The 19,956-nt window shown below is 38.3% G+C and overlaps 1 protein-coding gene across 1 annotated transcript in view; it reads right to left on the bottom strand.

The window, feature by feature from the left end:
• Window positions 1-6,967: 6,967 nt before the first annotated feature.
• Window positions 6,968-19,956, bottom strand: part of csmd3b (CUB and Sushi multiple domains 3b) — a 393,297-nt gene continuing 380,308 nt past the window's right edge. Inside the window, exons 64-70 of the mRNA XM_079590749.1 lie at window positions 17,417-17,596; window positions 14,840-14,905; window positions 12,474-12,632; window positions 11,492-11,604; window positions 10,449-10,536; window positions 9,739-9,874; window positions 6,968-9,455 (exon numbers count right to left, since the gene is read on the bottom strand). Coding sequence (XP_079446875.1) covers window positions 9,296-9,455; window positions 9,739-9,874; window positions 10,449-10,536; window positions 11,492-11,604; window positions 12,474-12,632; window positions 14,840-14,905; window positions 17,417-17,596 — 902 coding nt within the window. The 3' untranslated portion in view covers window positions 6,968-9,295. The remainder of the gene's footprint in view (window positions 9,456-9,738; window positions 9,875-10,448; window positions 10,537-11,491; window positions 11,605-12,473; window positions 12,633-14,839; window positions 14,906-17,416; window positions 17,597-19,956) is intronic.

Genomic DNA, 19,956 nt, shown 5'->3' with positions numbered 1-19,956 from the left:
CAGATATTACACAGACATTTCAATCATTTCTTTAATTGTTTACGATTGAGCATGCATGTAAAACTGCTTTTTCTAAGACGTTTATCAGATGTTTGTACACAACATGTTTTCCAGATAAAGCACTTTTTAGCAGACAGAGACGTAGGCTACCTGTGCTATCTGGACGGATGAATAAAGATGAGCATTCTTATACATTTACTCCTTACAAAACTTACCATCAAGACTCTTGTCATGCTTTCTTCAAGTCATTAATGTTGGAAGTTGTGACAGTTTTTTATCCCTTTATTGTGATGTATATCTGAGGGAAACGGCTCCTTTAACAATAACAAGAAAAAATGTAGGGCGGGACTTGAATTTGTCCATAGGGAATTGATTGGATGGTTGTGGTTTGCTATTGGTGGATCTCATGTGAGTGACAGGTTGCCCCGCCCTCGCGCCAGTAAACGCGTCATCATCAGAGAAGAGAAGTTGCTGCAGGAGTTATTTTGATTAAAGATTATGAGGGCACATAAATAAAAAAACAGTTTGAAAAGGAGTTAATTGTCCTGCAATTACTCTGTTTGTAATATATTAAATTATGTTGCAAGCCTTAACTAAGTGATATGAAAAATGCATGGTTTTCTTGCACTCATATGAAAAAATTACCAAGCAAAATCAATTATCGAAATAAATGTATATGCATTGTATATATTTTTTATGCATTTAAGTAACAAGCCTACACATTCTAACCCGAGCATCTTCATGTAGAGTGAACCTGAGGTAAATGTGTTCTGCTGTTTGGTGCATACGAGCCATGCGTGATGCCCTCACCTTGTCCTTTGCTTTTAATGACAATAGCGCCACCTTCTTAAAGTATTTTGCATAAATCATGGCGCTTTGGGGAATGAATATAGGGACAGTCATTTCCAGCATATTACCTTTAGGGTGAGGGGTTTCCGAGTCTGAGAATATGAGTTTCCATTACTCCCCCATGACAACCGAATTGCTTACTTTTAATTGGAAATGATCATAACTCTCTTGTGAGCTTTACTGTGGAAGGCTTTGTCATGCATTCATTCTCATATGGTGCCCACAGTGTCAGTCCAGAATGAGACATCCATCAAGTCTCAGGGCAGGAGACACTTGTTCTTCAGCGAGCGGAAAGGAAAGTGACCTTGAGCAACAATGGAAGAGAAACTTCTCTCTCTCTCTCTATCTCTCTCTTTCACCAAGTCCTCTGCCCATCCTTCTTGATCAGTGTTCTCGTGGTCTCTCAGGTCGTGTCCTCCACCGGGGCCGGATAGGCCCGTCACTGTCACAGCTGAGGTTCGAGCTCAGTGTGTTTAATCAGGCCTCTAAGAATCTCATTAGCGCAGGGATGCGGGCAGAAGCAGACGAAACACAGAAACGCAGCGGAGACATCTGCACTCGCTCTCTTGAGTAACCATGAGTGCATTTGCAATCTGAATCGGCAGCCAGTGGGAAATGAGAACAACAGTATGGAATCTGCTGTAGACGCGCAGGAATGGCGATCGCGAGGCATGTCAGAGATGGAAACTCACGACTGAGTGATTTCTTCTACACAGCACAGAAATGGTAAGGTGTTAAAGGGACAGTTCACCCACCCAAAGTGAAAAGTACACTCACCCTCATGTTGTTCCAAAACAGGCTTTCAGTCTTCTGTGGACCATGAAACGAGTACGCTAAATAAGATGGCGCTGCAAGCATAGATAACCATATAAGGCTAGATGTCTTAAAGCGGAGTCTCGAACGGCATCACCGGCGGCCATCTTGTCACAGGAAAGCTTTCTGGCGAGCTCTGTGGTATCTTAAGTAAGGTGAGTGATCAGCACGAACACAAATCCTCTTATCTCGCTGAAATCTTGACGGATTTACAAACGGTTTGGTTTCTTACGTTCTGTTCAAGGATATTTTCATATGGAAGTCCATTGTTATAATTATTCATATGTATGCAGTGTTATATGTACATCTCTGACGTTTATAACAAACCAAACCGTTTGAAAATCGGTTGAAAATTGAGCAAGTTATGGTTATTTTAAAAAGTATGCACCATTAAAACACATGTTACGAGTGAGCGAGCCCCCTGTGGCAAGATGGCCGCCGTGTGCGGACGTCGACCTCCATTGGCCAGCAGCGCGGACGAGACATCTAGCCTTTATTATATGGTATCTATTGCTGCAAGTACAATGAATATTGAAGGCCTGAAGCGCAAGCTTCATTAAAAGGACACTTCAGCCAAAATCTCTCTTCATTTACTCACCCTCATGCTTTCCTGTGACTTTCTTCCTCTTGATGAGCACAAATCAAGAGATGAAAAACAACCCATCTCTGTGAGTATAATGCAAGCAAAAGTTGACGCTTAAAAAAGCACGCAAAGCGAACATGACGGTAAATTATGCCCCCAGTGGATAAATCAATTTCTTCCTCCCAATTCACCTTGAATGCTACGCCCTAAACGTATGCACTATTTTTGTGAAGAAAAAGTACATGTTTTGAGTGTGTAGAAGAGGCAAGCTTTGAGATGTAACGTACTACTTCATAATGGCATCTTTAACGGACAGCTGTCGCTTAGTTACGTGCATCCTGCCACCATTTAAACTGCCCTGTCAATCATATTGTCATAGTTAAAATCCTCCACATTTAATTTAACTTAATATCCTGCCGTTTCGGAGAGAAATGTAGTAGCACGTTGATCGTGGGTCTTTCATGCCGAGAACTCTCCTCATGTGTTTGCAATTTGCAGTGATGCAAAAGTTAATCCCCAAACATATCTTTACAAAAGTTCACAATGAAATATAATGTGGATAACATTGAATAAAAATCTTTTCGTTAGGTTGTTAGATACTGATTATTAATCTCTTAAATGAAACCTCTTTAACTAAATCTCTAAACTGTCGCACATCCGCCATATTTGTAGTAAAAAAAAAAAAGTATTCGCTATAGTGTGCACGGATCTGCACTTTGGATTCTAACCGAAAAAAAGTAGACCATCCCGTATCTTAAGAATACTCATTTCAATATACTATTATTTATAATACCATTTAGGATTGGATATGCCAATTTGGACTCAGCTATGTCTTCTGAAGTAGAACAGGTGTGTGTGTGTGTGAGGAAAAGACTAATATTTTTAACTATAAACCATTGCTTCCGCCAACTGGCACGTTGACACACATGTTGGCCAGAAGTCTCACACACATATCGTTTAGCTTTAGAAGACGTGATTCCTCCACTGGTTTGTTTTGTGTGGTTTTTGAAGAGGCAAGTTTTGTGTTACTATCCTCTTGTTAATACACAAGATGACTCACAAAGATGGATTTCTTTGATTATCTTTAAGAACCCAAAAGCTGTTGTCCGCTATACTAATAACGTGCACTATTCTGAAGTCATATAGCTTTGTGTGAACAGACCCCTTTTAAAGTCATCATTCAATGATAAACCTCCCGTTCAGTGAGCAGTTATTGTATTGAGGCAGAGAAAAGAATCAATGTTTTTTGTGAACTAATGAAAACCAATTCGAGAAACAAATGGTTTCCATGATCAACGTATAGGCTCACGATGCTTTCGGGAAACAATTCGACTCAAAAAGAACAATTCGTATCGCTGCTGTGAACACGGCAAGGCTAAACGTGCTCCAATATGTGCGAGAAAGAGTGGACGAAACGTGTGATTTAAGGCTGAAAGTGAATAAGTGCTCATGCCTGTCTTGGTTATCATCATTGTAAGCTCTCTCTCTCTCTCTCTCTCTCTCTCTCTCTCTCTCTCTCTCTCTCTCTCTCTCTCTCTCTCTCTCTCTCTCTCTCTCTCTCTCTCTCTCTCTCTCTCTCTCTCTCTCTCTCTCTCTCTCACACTCTCTCTCTCTCTCTCTCTCTCTCTCCTCTCTCTCTCTCTCTCTCTCTCTCTCACACTCTCTCTCTCTCTCTCTCTCTCTCTGCCTGTGATTCAGTGTCCGGCTTTAAAGTATACGCTCAGAGCACTACAAAACGCTGCGGTGTCATCTCCCGCTTTACCGTGGCAAAGGAGAACTTTTACTAGTAACCTTGATCTCACTATTGGCGTGAAATGATGTAGAAAGAGAAGAATTGCTGGTTCGCCTCAAAGAGAACACGCCTGAAGCTGTTGTGATATAAAACGTGGCGGCGTTGAGATCAACCTCAGCTCTTCTCTGACAGACGTAGAAGCGTTACACTTCATTATTAAGTTGTGTGTTCTGAAGTGGCTTTCTGTTAGGTTGCAGATAAAGGTTATCCTCGGATTAAACTGGGATTTTGGAGGTGGGGGGTACAATACAATCTGGTGATGATGATGATGATGATGAGTAATTCATCTGTCACTGAATGATAGTGTTAATTTCTAAAAAAAAAAATATTTTAAAAATGTAGTCATTGTGTTTCATCTTTTGATGAAAATTGGTTTGAAATGTGGTGGGTACATCTTTTTTCCTCTTTCGCGCAGGTCATGTTTTTAAAGACGATGCCCTGTAGCTTACTAATGTAAATAAAAAAAAATGTATACAAAAATGTGATTCGTTTTATGAAGAAGAAAGCCTTAAGTTTTCAAAAACCCCAAAAAGTGGTGGGGACATGTCCCACCCGCAAATTACACCTATATGAGTTTGTCCAATATGTCTCATTCACATTGATGTTAGTCACTTTTACTGACTAGAATGCCAAGCTAATTTAGCCGACAATAAATATTTTGGCTGGTGAAAAAAGAGAAGCAGAATTAAGATTAAGTTACACATATATCCAAATTTACATGTGAAAATTATATTCTTTATGTTTAGGTGTGTTTTAATGCACTGTTAAGTAATGTGATACTTAGTAATAGATACTTGGAATGGATATGATGTTTATGTGCATATATCTGAATCTGAATGCATTTAGGTGAGTTAATAAAATAAAAAAATCCAAATTTTTCTTTTTCAAGAAACATTATCAGTGCATTGTTAATCACTTTTGTCAACATATGTTGTAATAATAATAATAATCATAAAAACACGGTATGATAAATGTGCAATTATTTGGCTTGCTCCTCCTCATAGATCATCAGTGTTTGAGATCTTGCCGAACTGGAGCTGGCCGTAGTCATCGCTGCATACGTTCCCGTATCTCGAGGTCTGTCAGGAATGTACACTTTCAAGAACAGAGGATGAGTTTGTTTCATCTATTCTCTTTCATCTTCCTTTCAGACAGCAGGGCAAATATATATTCCATGATCTTAACTTGATTCATGTTTTTTTTTTCTCTATACAATAATATTGTACTAACAAAAGAGGGAATTTGCACTCAAACACGGGAACATTTAGTTAAAAAAAAAAAGTTGTTAACATCATTTGAAATTTCATACAGAATTTTCAAGTACAGCTTAACTTTCAGACCCACAATGCAGTTCAACACAAAGACGATGATGATTTATTTAATTTTGATTAAACACGCAATTCGATTTTAGACCTTTAAAACATTAAAACCGGATTTTCATGACTCTGGTTGACTTGACTTGTCAAATAAAATGTATTCACACTAGAGGCTCATTTGATTGGTTAGCTTCAGTTCAGCAGTAAATTGTGTTTTTCAATTGGCTGCCATTCGAAAGTATAGTAGCTGTGTATTCTGACAAAATATAATCATGATGTTTGCAAACTGCATTCACGCTCAAATTAAGTTTTGAAACCAAGTGACCAGGAAGCAAAGATGGCAGCATCCGGTCATACAGGTGAAACTGGAAAAATGAGAATATCGTGCAAAAGTTAATTTATTTCAGTAATTCAACTTAAAAGGTGAAACTAATATATTATATAGACTCATTGCATGCAAAGTGAGATATTTCAAGTCTTTATTTGTTATAATTTTGATGATTATGGCTTACAGCTTATGGAAATCTTTTCACAATATTCTAATTTTGAATTTGGGGTTTAAGCCATAATCATCAAAATTATAACAAATAAAGGCTTGAAATATCTCACTTTGCATGTAATGAGTCTATATAATATATTAGCTTCACCTTTTAAGTTGAATTACTGAAATAAATGAATTTTTGCATGATATTCTCATTTTTCCAGTTCCACCTGTATATTGATGTTATTGATTCACAGTCTGAATATCTTCTTCCTTGTTAGTATGATTTTACCTCAAAGTCTTACATGAACTCTGCAACACTGGCTGTCTCCCAAATCACACACTTCCCCACTAAATAGTAGGCGAAAAACAGTATGTGACAAAAGTAGTGTGTCTGAATTTACAGTACTCATAAAATAGTCTGCAAAAGTACCCGGGATGACCTGCTACTTCCGGTGAGATTCTGAAGTGTGCATATGATGAACACTTTACTATCCCATGAGGCCACGGGAGAGGATTTGTGAATGACAGTGATGTGACACTGATGCTGCAGGTCACATGATAATGACAACATGGCGGATGTACATTCATACTACACGCATAAGAACATAAGCGGTCGCAAAGTAAATATTTAGATAAGTAAAGAGTATTGGATTTGGGATGCCGCCATTGTGACTTGATGGATGTCATGGGCGGAGCTTATTCATTTGTAGACTGCTACTGCAATTAAGACGGTGTCAAAGGGGAAATGAGATCGGTCCACCCTACAGGGACTTCTGCAGCTTCAAACTCCTGCACTCAATGCATCAAAGTGTGAAGGAAGGTGTCAATCAAGTGGTTGCATAGCAACACAAATGTTCCAGAAGACAACAAGTGTGACATTTGAGCAGGGGGTAAACAGCAATGTTTAATTGTGAAATCCTAATCAGTCATGTTGTTTGCCCAACAATGTTCACACTGAGCTCATGAGAAGCATCTGATGGATTTGAATAATATCAAGAGAACATGTTTTAAAGCATAACAATATCTCTGGTCTGTTGATTTTGGCTTATCTTTATGGACCATGTTTCAGGACTGATCTAATTCCACGAGAAAAACCTTGAGTAAATGAAACTATGAAAAGACAGAAGACTCATTACAAAAGGAATTAGCCTTTTTAATCTTACATTGCATTGAAAATTTACATAATAGTTTCATACATTTTACAAATAATTTCTTCATAAAAATATATTTCTTTACAAAACTTTTTTTATTCTTTTTTTTACCCTCTTTTTTTATATCTCTTTTGAATGCATTATCATGGGAGGAGTACCCAGCTGTACTGCAAATATTCATCTGTTTGATCAAAAAGTCTTTTTTTATCATAAATGTGTGTTTTCTTTTATTGCAGTCAGTTATAGCAAAAAGCTGTTGTTGGCAAATAAGTTCAGACTGGCAGAGGAACTCGAAAGGTCTGGAACGGGCCACGGCGTTGGATAAAACTGAACTTCTGAACCACACGATTCACTGGCGGGGAGGAATTCAACTAATGTGAAGAAATATGGCAGAAGTGAAGACTGAGCTAGAGGAAGTGAGGAAGCAGCAGACCTGGGTCACATGGTTTTTGGTAGGCACTGTGTAAAAAATCTGCCATGTATTAAAAAAACAAACATCCTATAGATAAATAATAAAACAAAATAAATCGGTCAATGGCGTGCAAGACTGCAAATCCCTATGGCTGAGTGCAAACATGAATGCAAAATGTTGGTTTGTTAGATTTAGGATCTCCAGGACAGTGATGTCAGCATATCCTCCTGAAGTCTGCAACACACAACAGCTGTAATATCTCATTCATATACTGACACATCATCATCTTCAATATCCGCTCATATGGCCTGTTTAGGAACATGTGGTGGTGAGTACTTCAGAAGGCACTGGAATGAATCTCACAGCTTGCAGGCCTGGAAACACATGACCAGCAGCGTCTGACCCCGCGTGTGTTTCTGACTTCATCTCGTACTGCACATTTAGGTGTGTTTTATTTTTTAGGTTAACCAAACCCACTTTTTTAATATATTTTTTATGGTCAAGTCCGCATCGATTTACTTATACACCAAACACACCCGTAAACGTTTGGTGACTAACACCCCAAGGTCAGACATTACTGGAAAAGAGTTTCATGGGCCTTATGTTACACGATAGATATGATCATATTGTTGCCACCATATATCAATATACCGTATTTAAGAAACATGCATTGGTTTTATGTAATCTGAGATATATATATAAAAGTATACTGTATAAATGTCAAGTGCATTTCATTTTATACAAATTTTTATATATTAAGAATGGCAAGTTGTTATAATGACCAAATTATCATATCAAATTTGTCTACCAAATACAAATGGAGGCTCAATGACACTTCAGCGCTGAAAAGAATCAAAAAGAAAAACTCGGTAACCCTTTAAGCCTGTGTGTATAATGCATTATCAAGGTATTCATAATGCACGTTACAATGCTCGTCATAAATAAAAGTTCAAATGCATTGGTTCCTTGTTACATCTGGTTTATGTATTTTAATGCATTATGCTTTCTAAAGGTGTTCAGTGAATAGATAAGTATTGTAACTGTGGTTACAATTATCCATGAGACCATAAAACTTCTATAATGCATTATATAGAAAGGCTTTAAGTAAAGTGTTACCAGATATTAGATATCTGCAGGCTTCAGGTCAGAATGCTGACATATGTCCTACGGCCCATACTGAAGATGGGTGCTTGTAAACAGACATACTGAATATCAAAGATCTATAACAATTATATAAAAAAAACAAAAAAAACACCTTTTCTCTCGTGACACACCACACATCACAGAATGCCTGGCGACATTAGGAACTGAAACTAAAGGAATGACTGAATAAGCTGTAAATAAAACGATGTGTACCGTATACAAAACCGTCAGAGAAGCAATGTGTTGGTCAATGTGAATCTCTTTATAAACTCTTGATAGAATCGTTCTCTGTTGGCGTCTCCCATGTGGCAATATATAGCACAAAAATATAGGTGGTGAATGCTCCTCATATATATGCAAGTAGATTTACAGATCCCTTTCCCCTAAAAAAATACCCAGTCAACTGTGAAGAAGCACTCACGGAGTGTGAATAAGGTCGCAGAAGAATCTCTTCATGCTTTCCATCATGAAGAACCTTTTCAGAGAGAGTCTTCGAAAAAAAATCCCCCATGACAATGTGTTTCATATATTTCATACATGTCCTCGCGCGTGGTCAAACGGTTCCTGAAGAGTGTGCTTTATATATCAGAGGAAGGGCAACAGCGTTTGTGCTAGACATCCTCCGCGAGTCTCAGACAAATCCGTCCATGACTGTAATGCGATTGTATCCACCTCCATTTAAAAAAAACAAGGCAAAAACCCTTAAATTAAACAAAGAAATCCACAGATGTTCTCGCGTCAGGCGGATCTGATTATACCATTGTGCAGACTGTGTTCAGATTGGGGTCGAATCGGACAGCTTTGCCTTCCACGGACTTGGCGTTGGTGTTGTACATGGGGTTCTCGAAGGCGGCCTGTCCGTTGTTGTTCTCGTGAACCGAACAGCCCGTGTACTGGGTTTTTGGAGTAGTCCTGTCAGACAAGACACAACATCACAACGTCATTAGAACACAATCTGCAGCCGCGTTGAGAGTTTGCAGTGCAAGCATCTAATTATGATCGCTTTCAATAACCTGCAAACCAGCTAATTCTGTCTCTACAGACGTTATCTGTCACCATCTATTTCTTTGCATCCTGCAACAAATGATGATGATTTTGTCAGAGACTGATTTCTAAACTCGTTCTGATCTGTCTAGCAATAACAACTCCGCAAACAAACTTTGACAAATGGGGAAAGACGGCGAGACTCACTCACCGCTGCTTGTAGAGATAAAATCCGAAGCCTGCAAATATCAGGGCGAAAAAAGGCACAAGGATTGCTATGGCCACAGAGCTACTGTTTGTACCATGTGGTGGATTTGACGAATTATTACTTTCTGACATATTCAAACCTGCAAGAGATTGAGAAATATGAATTTTCATGTAGCAAAATATGCATTTCAGTGTCAAAGATGCATTAAAAGGACCTATTATGCCTTTTTACAAAGACTCTACGAGAATCTGTTTTCGTACTTGGCCTCCCACATCTCTATGAAGCCCCTCCTTCTGAAAACTCAATGTGCTCTGATTGGTCGGCTGGATCAGCGTGTTGTGATTGGTCAAGCACTTTGAGTGTGTTTGGGAAATGTCCCGCCCCTTACCATAACTGCCAGTTTAACACACTACTAACTAACTCAACCAGGCCCCGCCCCTTTATTCTGCATATTAATTATTTAAATGAGGAATATTGTGACGTGTTCGTTCCCGGAAGAAAACTCAAGACTACAATGGAGGCGTTTCAGGAGTTCAGAAACAGAGATATAAAGAATAACTCCCGCTTCGTGACTTTTGCAGATCTTTTTCATGCTCAAACAGCAAGGAAAGTTGAAGATGTAAAAAAACATAACAGGAGCCCTTTGTTAAAAACTAATTTTCATACCACAAAATATTTTAAACAATCAACAAAAAAACATCACAATCTCTTACCTAGCCTTTGCAGGCCAAACTGGCCGAAGTCTTTACCCTGTATAAAGCCTTGAAAGACATATGTGGACCCATCGGGTTCAGCAGACACCTGACAGACAACAACAAAACAGATCAACGGGAGTCTATTCACACATATAACCACTACTGCCAACATACAGGTGCAAAAGTTCATTTATTTCAGTAATTCAACTTAAAAGGTGAAACTAATATATTATATAGACTCATTACATGCAAAGTGAGATATTTCAAGCCTTTATTTGTTATAATTTTGATGATTATGGCTTACAGTTTATGAAAACTTTTCACAATATTCTAATTTTGAATTTGGGGTTTTCATAAGCTGTAAGCCATAATCATCAAAATTATAACAAATAAAGGCTTGAAATATCTCACTTTGCATGTAATAAGTCTATATAATATATTAGTTTCACCTTTTAAGTTGAATTACTGAAATAAATGAACTTTTGCACGATATTCTAATTTTTCGAGTTTCACCTGTAAATATGGGAGATAATCTGACAATGAAACTGTCAACATGCAGAAGTTAAGAAATCGACATCCGCTTTGAGAACCAGATAGTGATGTTTGATTAGTAAACAAATGATTCTTTTGAATTGATTCACAAATCACATTGAACGATTCATTTGTGAATTGCAGTAGATAACTAATAACTTGACTTTTTCATTCCTAATAATACATAATACATGTCAGACTGAGCTTTATTTGTGTGACACACACACACACACACACACACACACACACACACACACACACACACACACACACACACACACACACACACACACACACACACACACACACACACACACACACACACACACACACACACACACACACACACACACACACACACACACACAGTTATTTTACTCAAGTAGAAATGTACTATTTCATCATGTTATCTGTATTTCAACTCAAATACAGGATGTTTGTACTCCGTTCAGCACTGCATTTTAGTGTATAACATTATATTCTCCTGTACAAAACAGCCTAAAAAGATAATAAGACATAATTGCACGTACAAATCCATCCAGGGTCCACGTCTCTTCTTTGATCTTGCTGAGTGTGTTGGACGAGGACGCTTTCACATGATACACCAGCAGCATCAGACGAGCTTCATGGCTCTTATACACACCTGTGGCAGAGAACAGAGAGCAGACAGCTGTCGACACACTCATGGAGATGTGTGTTTCATCCTCTTATTGCTCTCTCCTCGTCTCGGTCACTCTCTCTGTCTCAAACAGAATTGCAAGCTCACACACGCTCTCTCGTTTCCTTTTAGTCTGACCACAAAATAAAGGTATTGACCAGTCCTGCATTATCTAAGACTCGTCCGCTCTTTGTCTACAATCTCTCCTCCTGAACAAACCGCCCACTTTCTAAACAAGAACCTAATTGAGAACATATACACCTGGAAAACAGCAGAAAACCCTCCAATAAGGGCTATTATCGTTAACTAAAACTAATTAAAACATTTGTGTTGTGAATGAAATGAAATAAAATATAAATATTAGTTGAAATACTTAAAGCGAACATTATACATTTTGCCAAGTTGAAACTACATTAACTGGAAATAAATAAAACTAAAACTTAATAAAACTAACTTACACCTAAATAGCAATATTTAAAAAAAGCAAAAACAAATAAAATTAAGTGCATAACGAAATTACGTAAACATTACACACTAAAAAACAAAAACTTGAGCTGCAAATCGCTCATTTGAACTTGACCTATGTTGTGGAGTACAGCTTTTTTCAGACATAATGACTTACTTTTATCAGGTATTGCATTTGGATATTAGACATTATCAAAATGTACTTTCTGTCACAGCTTAATTATATATATATATATTTGCTTAAAATGTTGTTGAACTTTGGCTCAACTAACGGGGAAACAGTATCCAACTGATCCTCTGATCTCACTCTGCGTGCTTTGATTTGCAGTGTGTATTATAAAGTGTTCAGGCAGTTTGTGTAAATCTGCAGAATATAACAGTAAACCGACCTGAAAGCAGTAGTTCCATGTTGCTGCTCGTTAATGTGACATTAACTCTACCCGTGGTTTTATTAAAGCTTGTGATACTCAAAGTCATTGGTTGCTTTCTTCCCTTGTAGTTGTATGAGCCCTTCCAGATGTAGTTAGGAGCAAATACATCATCAGGAACTGTGAACAAATAAGCAATCGAAAGACAAACAAAACGTTAATTTCCATCCATGGACATTTATGATGAAATACATACAGTGAATCTCACATACACACATTTGCATATTTTTTAATTCCTGAAATTTCTCTTTTGATTTACATTTACCTGCAAACCAACACAATCATTGCTATATTATATTGCCAAATGACAGTACTGAGTAATGAGTATTTTAGAAAAAATTAAAAACATAACTAAAAATGATTACATTATATAATGAGTAACATATCATTAGCTAATGTTCATTCAAAAAGTCAAAAAAAAAAATAAAAAAAAAATATATAAAAATATGTGAAATATATCTTATTAGAAATAATTTTAATAAAATATATAAAGAATACTTTTAAACATTTCAACAATTAATGCATAATATAAATATTTATATGTAAAATTATAAATGATAAAGGCTATATTTCATAGTTTCCATTTTTTGTAGTAGGCTATCCATTGCTGTTATAAAATGGAACTATATATAGCCTACTTTTAAAAAAAAATCTACAATAAATAAATAAATAAATATTATATATATACACACATACATTGATATTTATATACGGTTATATAGCACACCCTCCCATATCTAACCGCCTAAGCAAGGGAAATGATCAGCTCAAAGTTAGCCATAATAAAGACAGCACATAATTAAACTCATTTGAGTTATTGAGGTAAGATATTTAATATGGAGCCAGATAAGAAATAATGTGTTGGAGTTCTCAGACAACATGCTATGAGTCTTTACGAAGACTTTTCCTGTAATCTACCACTTCAGAACCCAGCAGCTCAAAGGGTTTTCTGTGTCTTACTGATCCATCAGTTTCTGGAAACGTGCTGATATCCGGTTCGTCCTCACAGACTCTAGTCTAGAAAGTCATATTTGCTGTAGGTGAGATTTAACTCATCTTTACATCCGTAAAGCTTGGCAGGACACCAGCTTGTCTCCAACTTAACCCTGCTCTCCAAATATATAAACTAGGGCTGTCCGTTAAGCGCGTTATTAACGGCGTTTACGCAAACCCCTTTTAACGACGTCAATTTTTTATATCATGAGATTAACGCCTAGCAAACTTTGACGTTTTTTTCACATGCTTTTGCAACAACTACGTTATTAAAACTACAACACCACACCGGATCTAGCTAGACCAGAAACAAAACAACAGACACACACGAACCGGCCAAAGAGTGGACGAGAAGGGCAGCGGCAAGCCGCGTCTAGGACAACTCGTATCGCACATCGGACGCGCACTTTCTCAGTTTATGGCCAGCAATAAAAACGCCGAATGCTGCCGCCGGTGTGTGTACACTCATAGAGAATAATGTGTTCGAATTTTAAATACGAGGTTGCGCTTCTCGTCCGGTGTGCGACCCCCTTTAACATTACGTTTTGAGTGGATGAATGATGAGCGCGAGACGCCGAAATGGATGCCAATAAGATTCTGAATGGAAAGTTTACTTTTAAAAAGTTGCCAAATGGTTCAATTGACAAGACCAAAGTGATCTGTGTGTTGTGTCGTTGTGAACTGAGCTATCATCTCAGGACGTCCAGTCTGAAACACCACTTGATGGTCAAGCTCACACACAGCTGATGCGAATTCTCAACATCAGTAACGTTACCTCGACAGTATTTCTTTCACCCTTTTATTGATGGACAGTGTTACATTGTGTGAGAGATTATTTGCTCCAAGTGAGAATGTTAGTGTGAAATTGAACACAGTATATGCCAATGTTGTTTTCAATGAAAAACATTTGCACAAAGCAAGCTGATCAACTTTTCCATGTTGATAAGAGCGTTAAAAAAAAAAAAAAAAAAAAAGGGACAAAATGAAATCAAGAGACATTTAGAAGAGATAAAAATGTGCGATTAATCGCGAGTTAACTATGACATTAATGTGATTAATCGCTATTAAATATTTTAATCGATTGACAGCCCTAATATAAACTTAAGATATGTGATATGTTGAAGTTCAGTAGGACAATCTTATGATTCCAGTGGAGTATTCTGCAGCTGCCAGTCTACTTTACTGTCAAAATAACTGGAACCCGTTTTCTCCTCATTAGTCCCCTCGTCCTGGAGCCAAAATAGAGCTCAAATTATTCATCCTAAATCAGGTGCACTTAACACTCATAAGTGGGTCTTTCAAATGAAATCCCATTTCAGAATAAATGCACCCACCATTTAGCTTCGGACTCGGCGTTCCTGGGACCGGTTTAATAGGCTTTTCAGAGAGTTTGGAGCCCGCTGGGAAAGAAAGAGCAAAAATGAATAAAGGCACTTATATAAAAAAAAGATTGACAGATCAAATTGGCATCACTTTCATAATTTCAAGCATACAGTAACATCCCCAGGCAATAGTGTGATCTTCTTTCTTCCCTTTCACAAAGAAGAACCAGGTGACTGCAGACAGCAGGAGGCGTCGCGGTCAGCGTATCGAGCAGAAGAACACATCATACAATAGGAGGCTGTTCAGGACAGGCGCAGGAAATGAGGTCCCATCACAGTTTGGAGAAGCTCAGGGGTTTTTTTTTTTTTTAGACAATCACATCTGTTTATGTGCAGTAATTACTGGAAAGCCTGAAGTGTACAGCTGTGCAGCGCTCGGAGCTGCTGGAGGAAGACGAGGAAGATCAGGTCCCGGCACTGCAGCACGCCGGCCACACGCTAGCGCTATACCTGAGCACACGCTCACTTGGGCAGCAAGTGATCGTCACAGTGATCGTCAAGGCAAAATGTTGCCTGGTTTAGCAAAATGTGTGATAATAAACAGAAATGCATAATCACAATCAGGGTATCAGCACTTGCATACCATTTTAAAGGGATAGTTCACTTTGAAATTAAAATTCGGTCATCATATACTCACTCTCAAGTTGTTTCAAACCTGTATGAATTTCTTTCTTCTGCTGAACACAAAGGAAGATATTTTGAAGAATGTCAGTAACCAAACAGTTAACTGGTCCCATTGACTTCCATAGTAGGAAAAAAATATATACTATGGAAGTCAATGGGACCAGTTAACTGTTTGGTTACTGACAAAATATCTTCCTTTGTGTTCAGCAGAAGAAATAAATTCATACAACTTGAGGGTGAGTATATGATGACCGAATTTTCATTTTAAAGTGAACTATCCCTTTAAGACCAGCGCATCCCTTCCATCGGCTTCAATGTGGACAAACAAAATCGCCCTGCCCTGTTTACACCTGGTATCAAGATGCGTTTTGGTCAATAGACGAGGGAGACACTTTACACCTGGTGTTTAAATCCGTCTCTTTTGTCCACTTTTATCCTCGATTTCTTCGAGGGGAGGGTCTATGGGTGGGTAAATGTATGGGCTTTATCGGATCTTTTGATCTAAAGGACGAAATAAGTTTACGCAATTTACTTATGAACGAGAACGGAGAAACACACGGAGAGCAGCAGCTTCCAGACACTAGACCAGCCGAACGCTGTGAGTGTGTGTTAGAAATCAGGAATGGTGAGAGAACAGTGTGTTTGGTCCGTTTTTCATCTTCGAACCAGACATGGGTCTCCAGCTGATAAAGTTTAAATCCCGTCCGGCTATCGCGCTTCCCGTAATGTTTAATGTTAGGTCAGTAGACGGAGAGTAGACGGTCTTCTGTGTCTGTTTGAACACATTTGACCACATCAGCGTTTACACTACGAAAGCAATCCGGTCTAATGTGTTTTTCACTAGATCTGGAAGTGATCGAAACAGGACAAGCTCAAAATGTTTTAGACCCGTTCACTCCTGTATTTAGTGTCGTCCACTAGTGATCCGATCGACCTTAACGCATCTTAAAACCAGGTGTGAACAGGCCCTCAAATCATCCAGAGTAAAAAGTGGTTCAGTCCCTTTTATTGTAAATGTTCAATCTCTGCCGATGAACAACCCGCATCTTTGATTTTACAGAAAAAATAACACTGAGTGTAAAAAGGCCTAGAGATGTACAGTACAAATGTACAATGGACCCCTGTGCATTAAGCCAGTCAGGAAACGGTTTCCTGCACTAGCATCACATGCTGGTCACTGTGCAGGACTTATATCTCTCATTCCCAAGACAAATTGATGCCGAATTGACCGTTCGCAAAGACCCGCCCCCCTTAGTTACTGTCGCTATGTCCGACAAGCTATGCCGCTCTCACACACACCATGTTCTCACGCAGTTAAAAACACATCGCGGATCAGAGAGGAGACTGACAACACGCTGACAGACACAGACCAGGTTACTTTTGATATTAAACATAATAAAGAAAGTCTCACCTTTCAAATTTGGTCATTTTTTAAAAGAAATTGAAACAATAAATACCGTTTTGTGGGTCTTTAATGTGTCGTGACAGATTGCTGTAGTTAAAGCTAAAGCTGCTCGTGAACCGATCATCTCTTCCTTCAAGTTCCTTTATAGCATCAAATAAACATGAATGAACATCAGAAGGAGTGTTGTTATAACCGCGGAAAGACGTCAGTACACTCCGCTTCTCAAGTTCAAATCCTCCCGTGTTAATCTACTAACTCTCCTGACTGCTTTGTCGGACAAAATGGCGGATGGCGAAGTATGATTGGTCAGATCACCTGTCAATCAAGCTCCCTGCGAAGGGTCAATTGGCTGCAAAAGCAGGTCCTACACCACAACAAATGTTACGTTTACATAAAAAGCTTCATTTTTTTTTTTTAGTAGGTGCATTGAACCTCTATATTCTGTGTGCATGCTATAGAAATGTTAAGTGTGCTGGCAGACAAAGTGAAGTGTTTGATACCTCGACACACAGGCATCTTTCCAGTCCAGGTTCCATCGGACCGGCAGACCCGGTGCTCAGAGCCTCCAGACAGAAAGAAGCCGGTTTGGCAGGTGTAGATGAGCGTGTAACCATAGGAGGGCAGATCCATGCCCACCACATCCACATGAGCCGGGCTCTCGGGCTGTTTACAACTGTGGGCTACAAAGAGGACAAAGAGTAATTGACAAAGAGAAACAAAAGAGATGAAAGTACTATCCAGCAAACCATCTCGGTCCCTGTATAATCAGACTTCAAACTTCAGTGGGCAAAATCAAAATGAAGTTTGAACTTTTAAGACGACATGGCGTGTTTCTTTAGAGAGAATCTATGCTCTCTCTCTCTCTCTCTCTCTCTCTAGCTGACACCACCATGTTCCTGTGCCTACAGAAGCTGGCGGAGAACCTTGAGAGTGGCAGACGTTGATGCATGCTGGCAGACGGCACTTAAAGGGAGCGCACCTTTACCTGTCACACCAGCAGATCAAACACGAGCCAATGCTCACCCAGTCATTCCAACAGCTCCATCATCACTGTGACTTTGATCAAAAGTAGCCGGGATTGAGGATTTGGCTCAGTGCACTGGGCCCAGTTCTTTTATCCAAGACTTTGATAAGGGTTTCTATCCATGAGAGCCACAACAACAATACAGCCACAAAAGAAAAGACCGTAATCAGGCAAAGAAACTATTATGGTTTCTGGTTACATTGCTGTGTAATATGGGGGCATAGGGATTATTGTAATTATTTTAAATACATTTATTGTGAAAATGCAAATAAAATTTCGCTTTGTCATTAAGTTTATATTATTATTCATATTCATTTAAAAATTGGATAAAATATTCTAATATTTAAAAATATTAAAATCCTTGTAATATTGCCACCAAATCATACAAAAACCAAAACAAAACAACTTTTAAAGGAGAGACAAGAGTTTAAAGTCCCCCTGTGGTGAAAATCAAACTTTTAATGTTGTTTATGTGTCTATGTGGTGTTATTAATCTGCTTTAAGACAAAACGTGTGTAAATTCATAAGTGGACAGCATTGCTGAGTATTTTCTGCTTAAAACTGCAGTGAACCAAAGACAGTCTCAAAAACACGGGTTGAAATCGCTGGTGTTTCTGACGTCACAAACTACCTTGTAACCAATCAGATCAACGTGTGATCGTCAACCAGTGGATCTCTGAGCTGAGTGAGTGAGTGAGTGAGTGGAGGCGGGGCTCATTTGCATATTCATAGAACCATGTATACTAAATGAGGCAAGGGTGTCGAGTTACACTCAAGCTATTTTAAGGCATAAATAAAAAAAATTAAGGAAAAAAAATGTTTAAATATGTAATTTTGGTGATCAAATATGAGTTTTAAGGGATACAATTATTGACTACGAGGGACTTTATTTGATGTACTCTAAATAAAATTGACACTGAAACCAAAAATACATAAATGACATTTACTTAATTTGGAAAAAAATGTTCACATTGTGCTCATATCTGATATGATTACAATTATCCCTGCTCTCTTGAAAAATAAATAAATGTATTTTTACATCATACTTACAGTCTATAGCTTTTTGCATGCGGAAGCCTTCCATAGCTATAAATTATACTATAATACAGTCCACTTGCAGTAAATAAATAAATAAATTCTCAGGACAGAGCAAGGCACAAGAAAAACAAAAAAACAACAACTTTATTTCTTTGGAGACCAATCTAGTGGAACGCTAATGGAAAGGACAGCCAGCCATTATCCAATTCTGCGTGAAAAATGAGAAAGATGATTTAGCACTCAGCCTGACTCTGTGAGTAGCCAACTGCTCTGTGTAAACAAAATTACAGTGCGTAATTACAGAATGATCTCGATTATTCTTGGGGGAAAAAAAACAAAAGCTGTTTTATCACAGATTTACAATTAAGTGGGGGAAGTGCTGTGTCTTCCTAGCCATCTTATTGGTTAATTTCCTCATTTTTGCAAAACAATGACAGAACTTTGGGGCAGTGGTATGATGCAAAATGTAATTAGCTTTTGAAATGCTTCAACTGAATGGCAATCTGTCTTGTGAAATTGGAGGCCAGCTGTTTTCTCGTTCTTCAGCCTGCTTTAATGCTCTTGATTTCGGAGCTTCTGTTGATCTCCAACGTGTGTTCACATAACAATGTCTACAGAACTCGCATGCGTCATGGTGCTCTCGTGAAAGCGCATTGGAGATTCATATTTTGTAAATAAATGTGTTATTTTTGTGCAAATAAAGCTCTCGAGTCGCTTCAGCAATTTGATGTTAAACCACTGGAGTCACATGGATTACTTTAATGATGTCTTTACTACCTTTCTGGGCCTTCAAAGTGGTAGTTGCGTAGCTGTCAATGGAGGGACAGAAAGCTCTCAGATTTCATTAAAAAGATCGTCATTTGTGTTCTGAAGACGAATGAAAGTCTTACGGGTTTGGAACGACATGAGGGTGAGAAATTAATGACAGAATTTATTTTTTGGGTGAACTAACCCTTTAATATGAGCACAGGAATAAAC

Source organism: Phoxinus phoxinus (genome assembly GCF_949152265.1).
Source record: "Phoxinus phoxinus genome assembly, chromosome: 19".
NCBI classification, from domain to species: Eukaryota; Metazoa; Chordata; class Actinopteri; order Cypriniformes; family Leuciscidae; genus Phoxinus; species Phoxinus phoxinus.
This window is presented reverse-complemented; position numbering and strand designations above follow the sequence as displayed.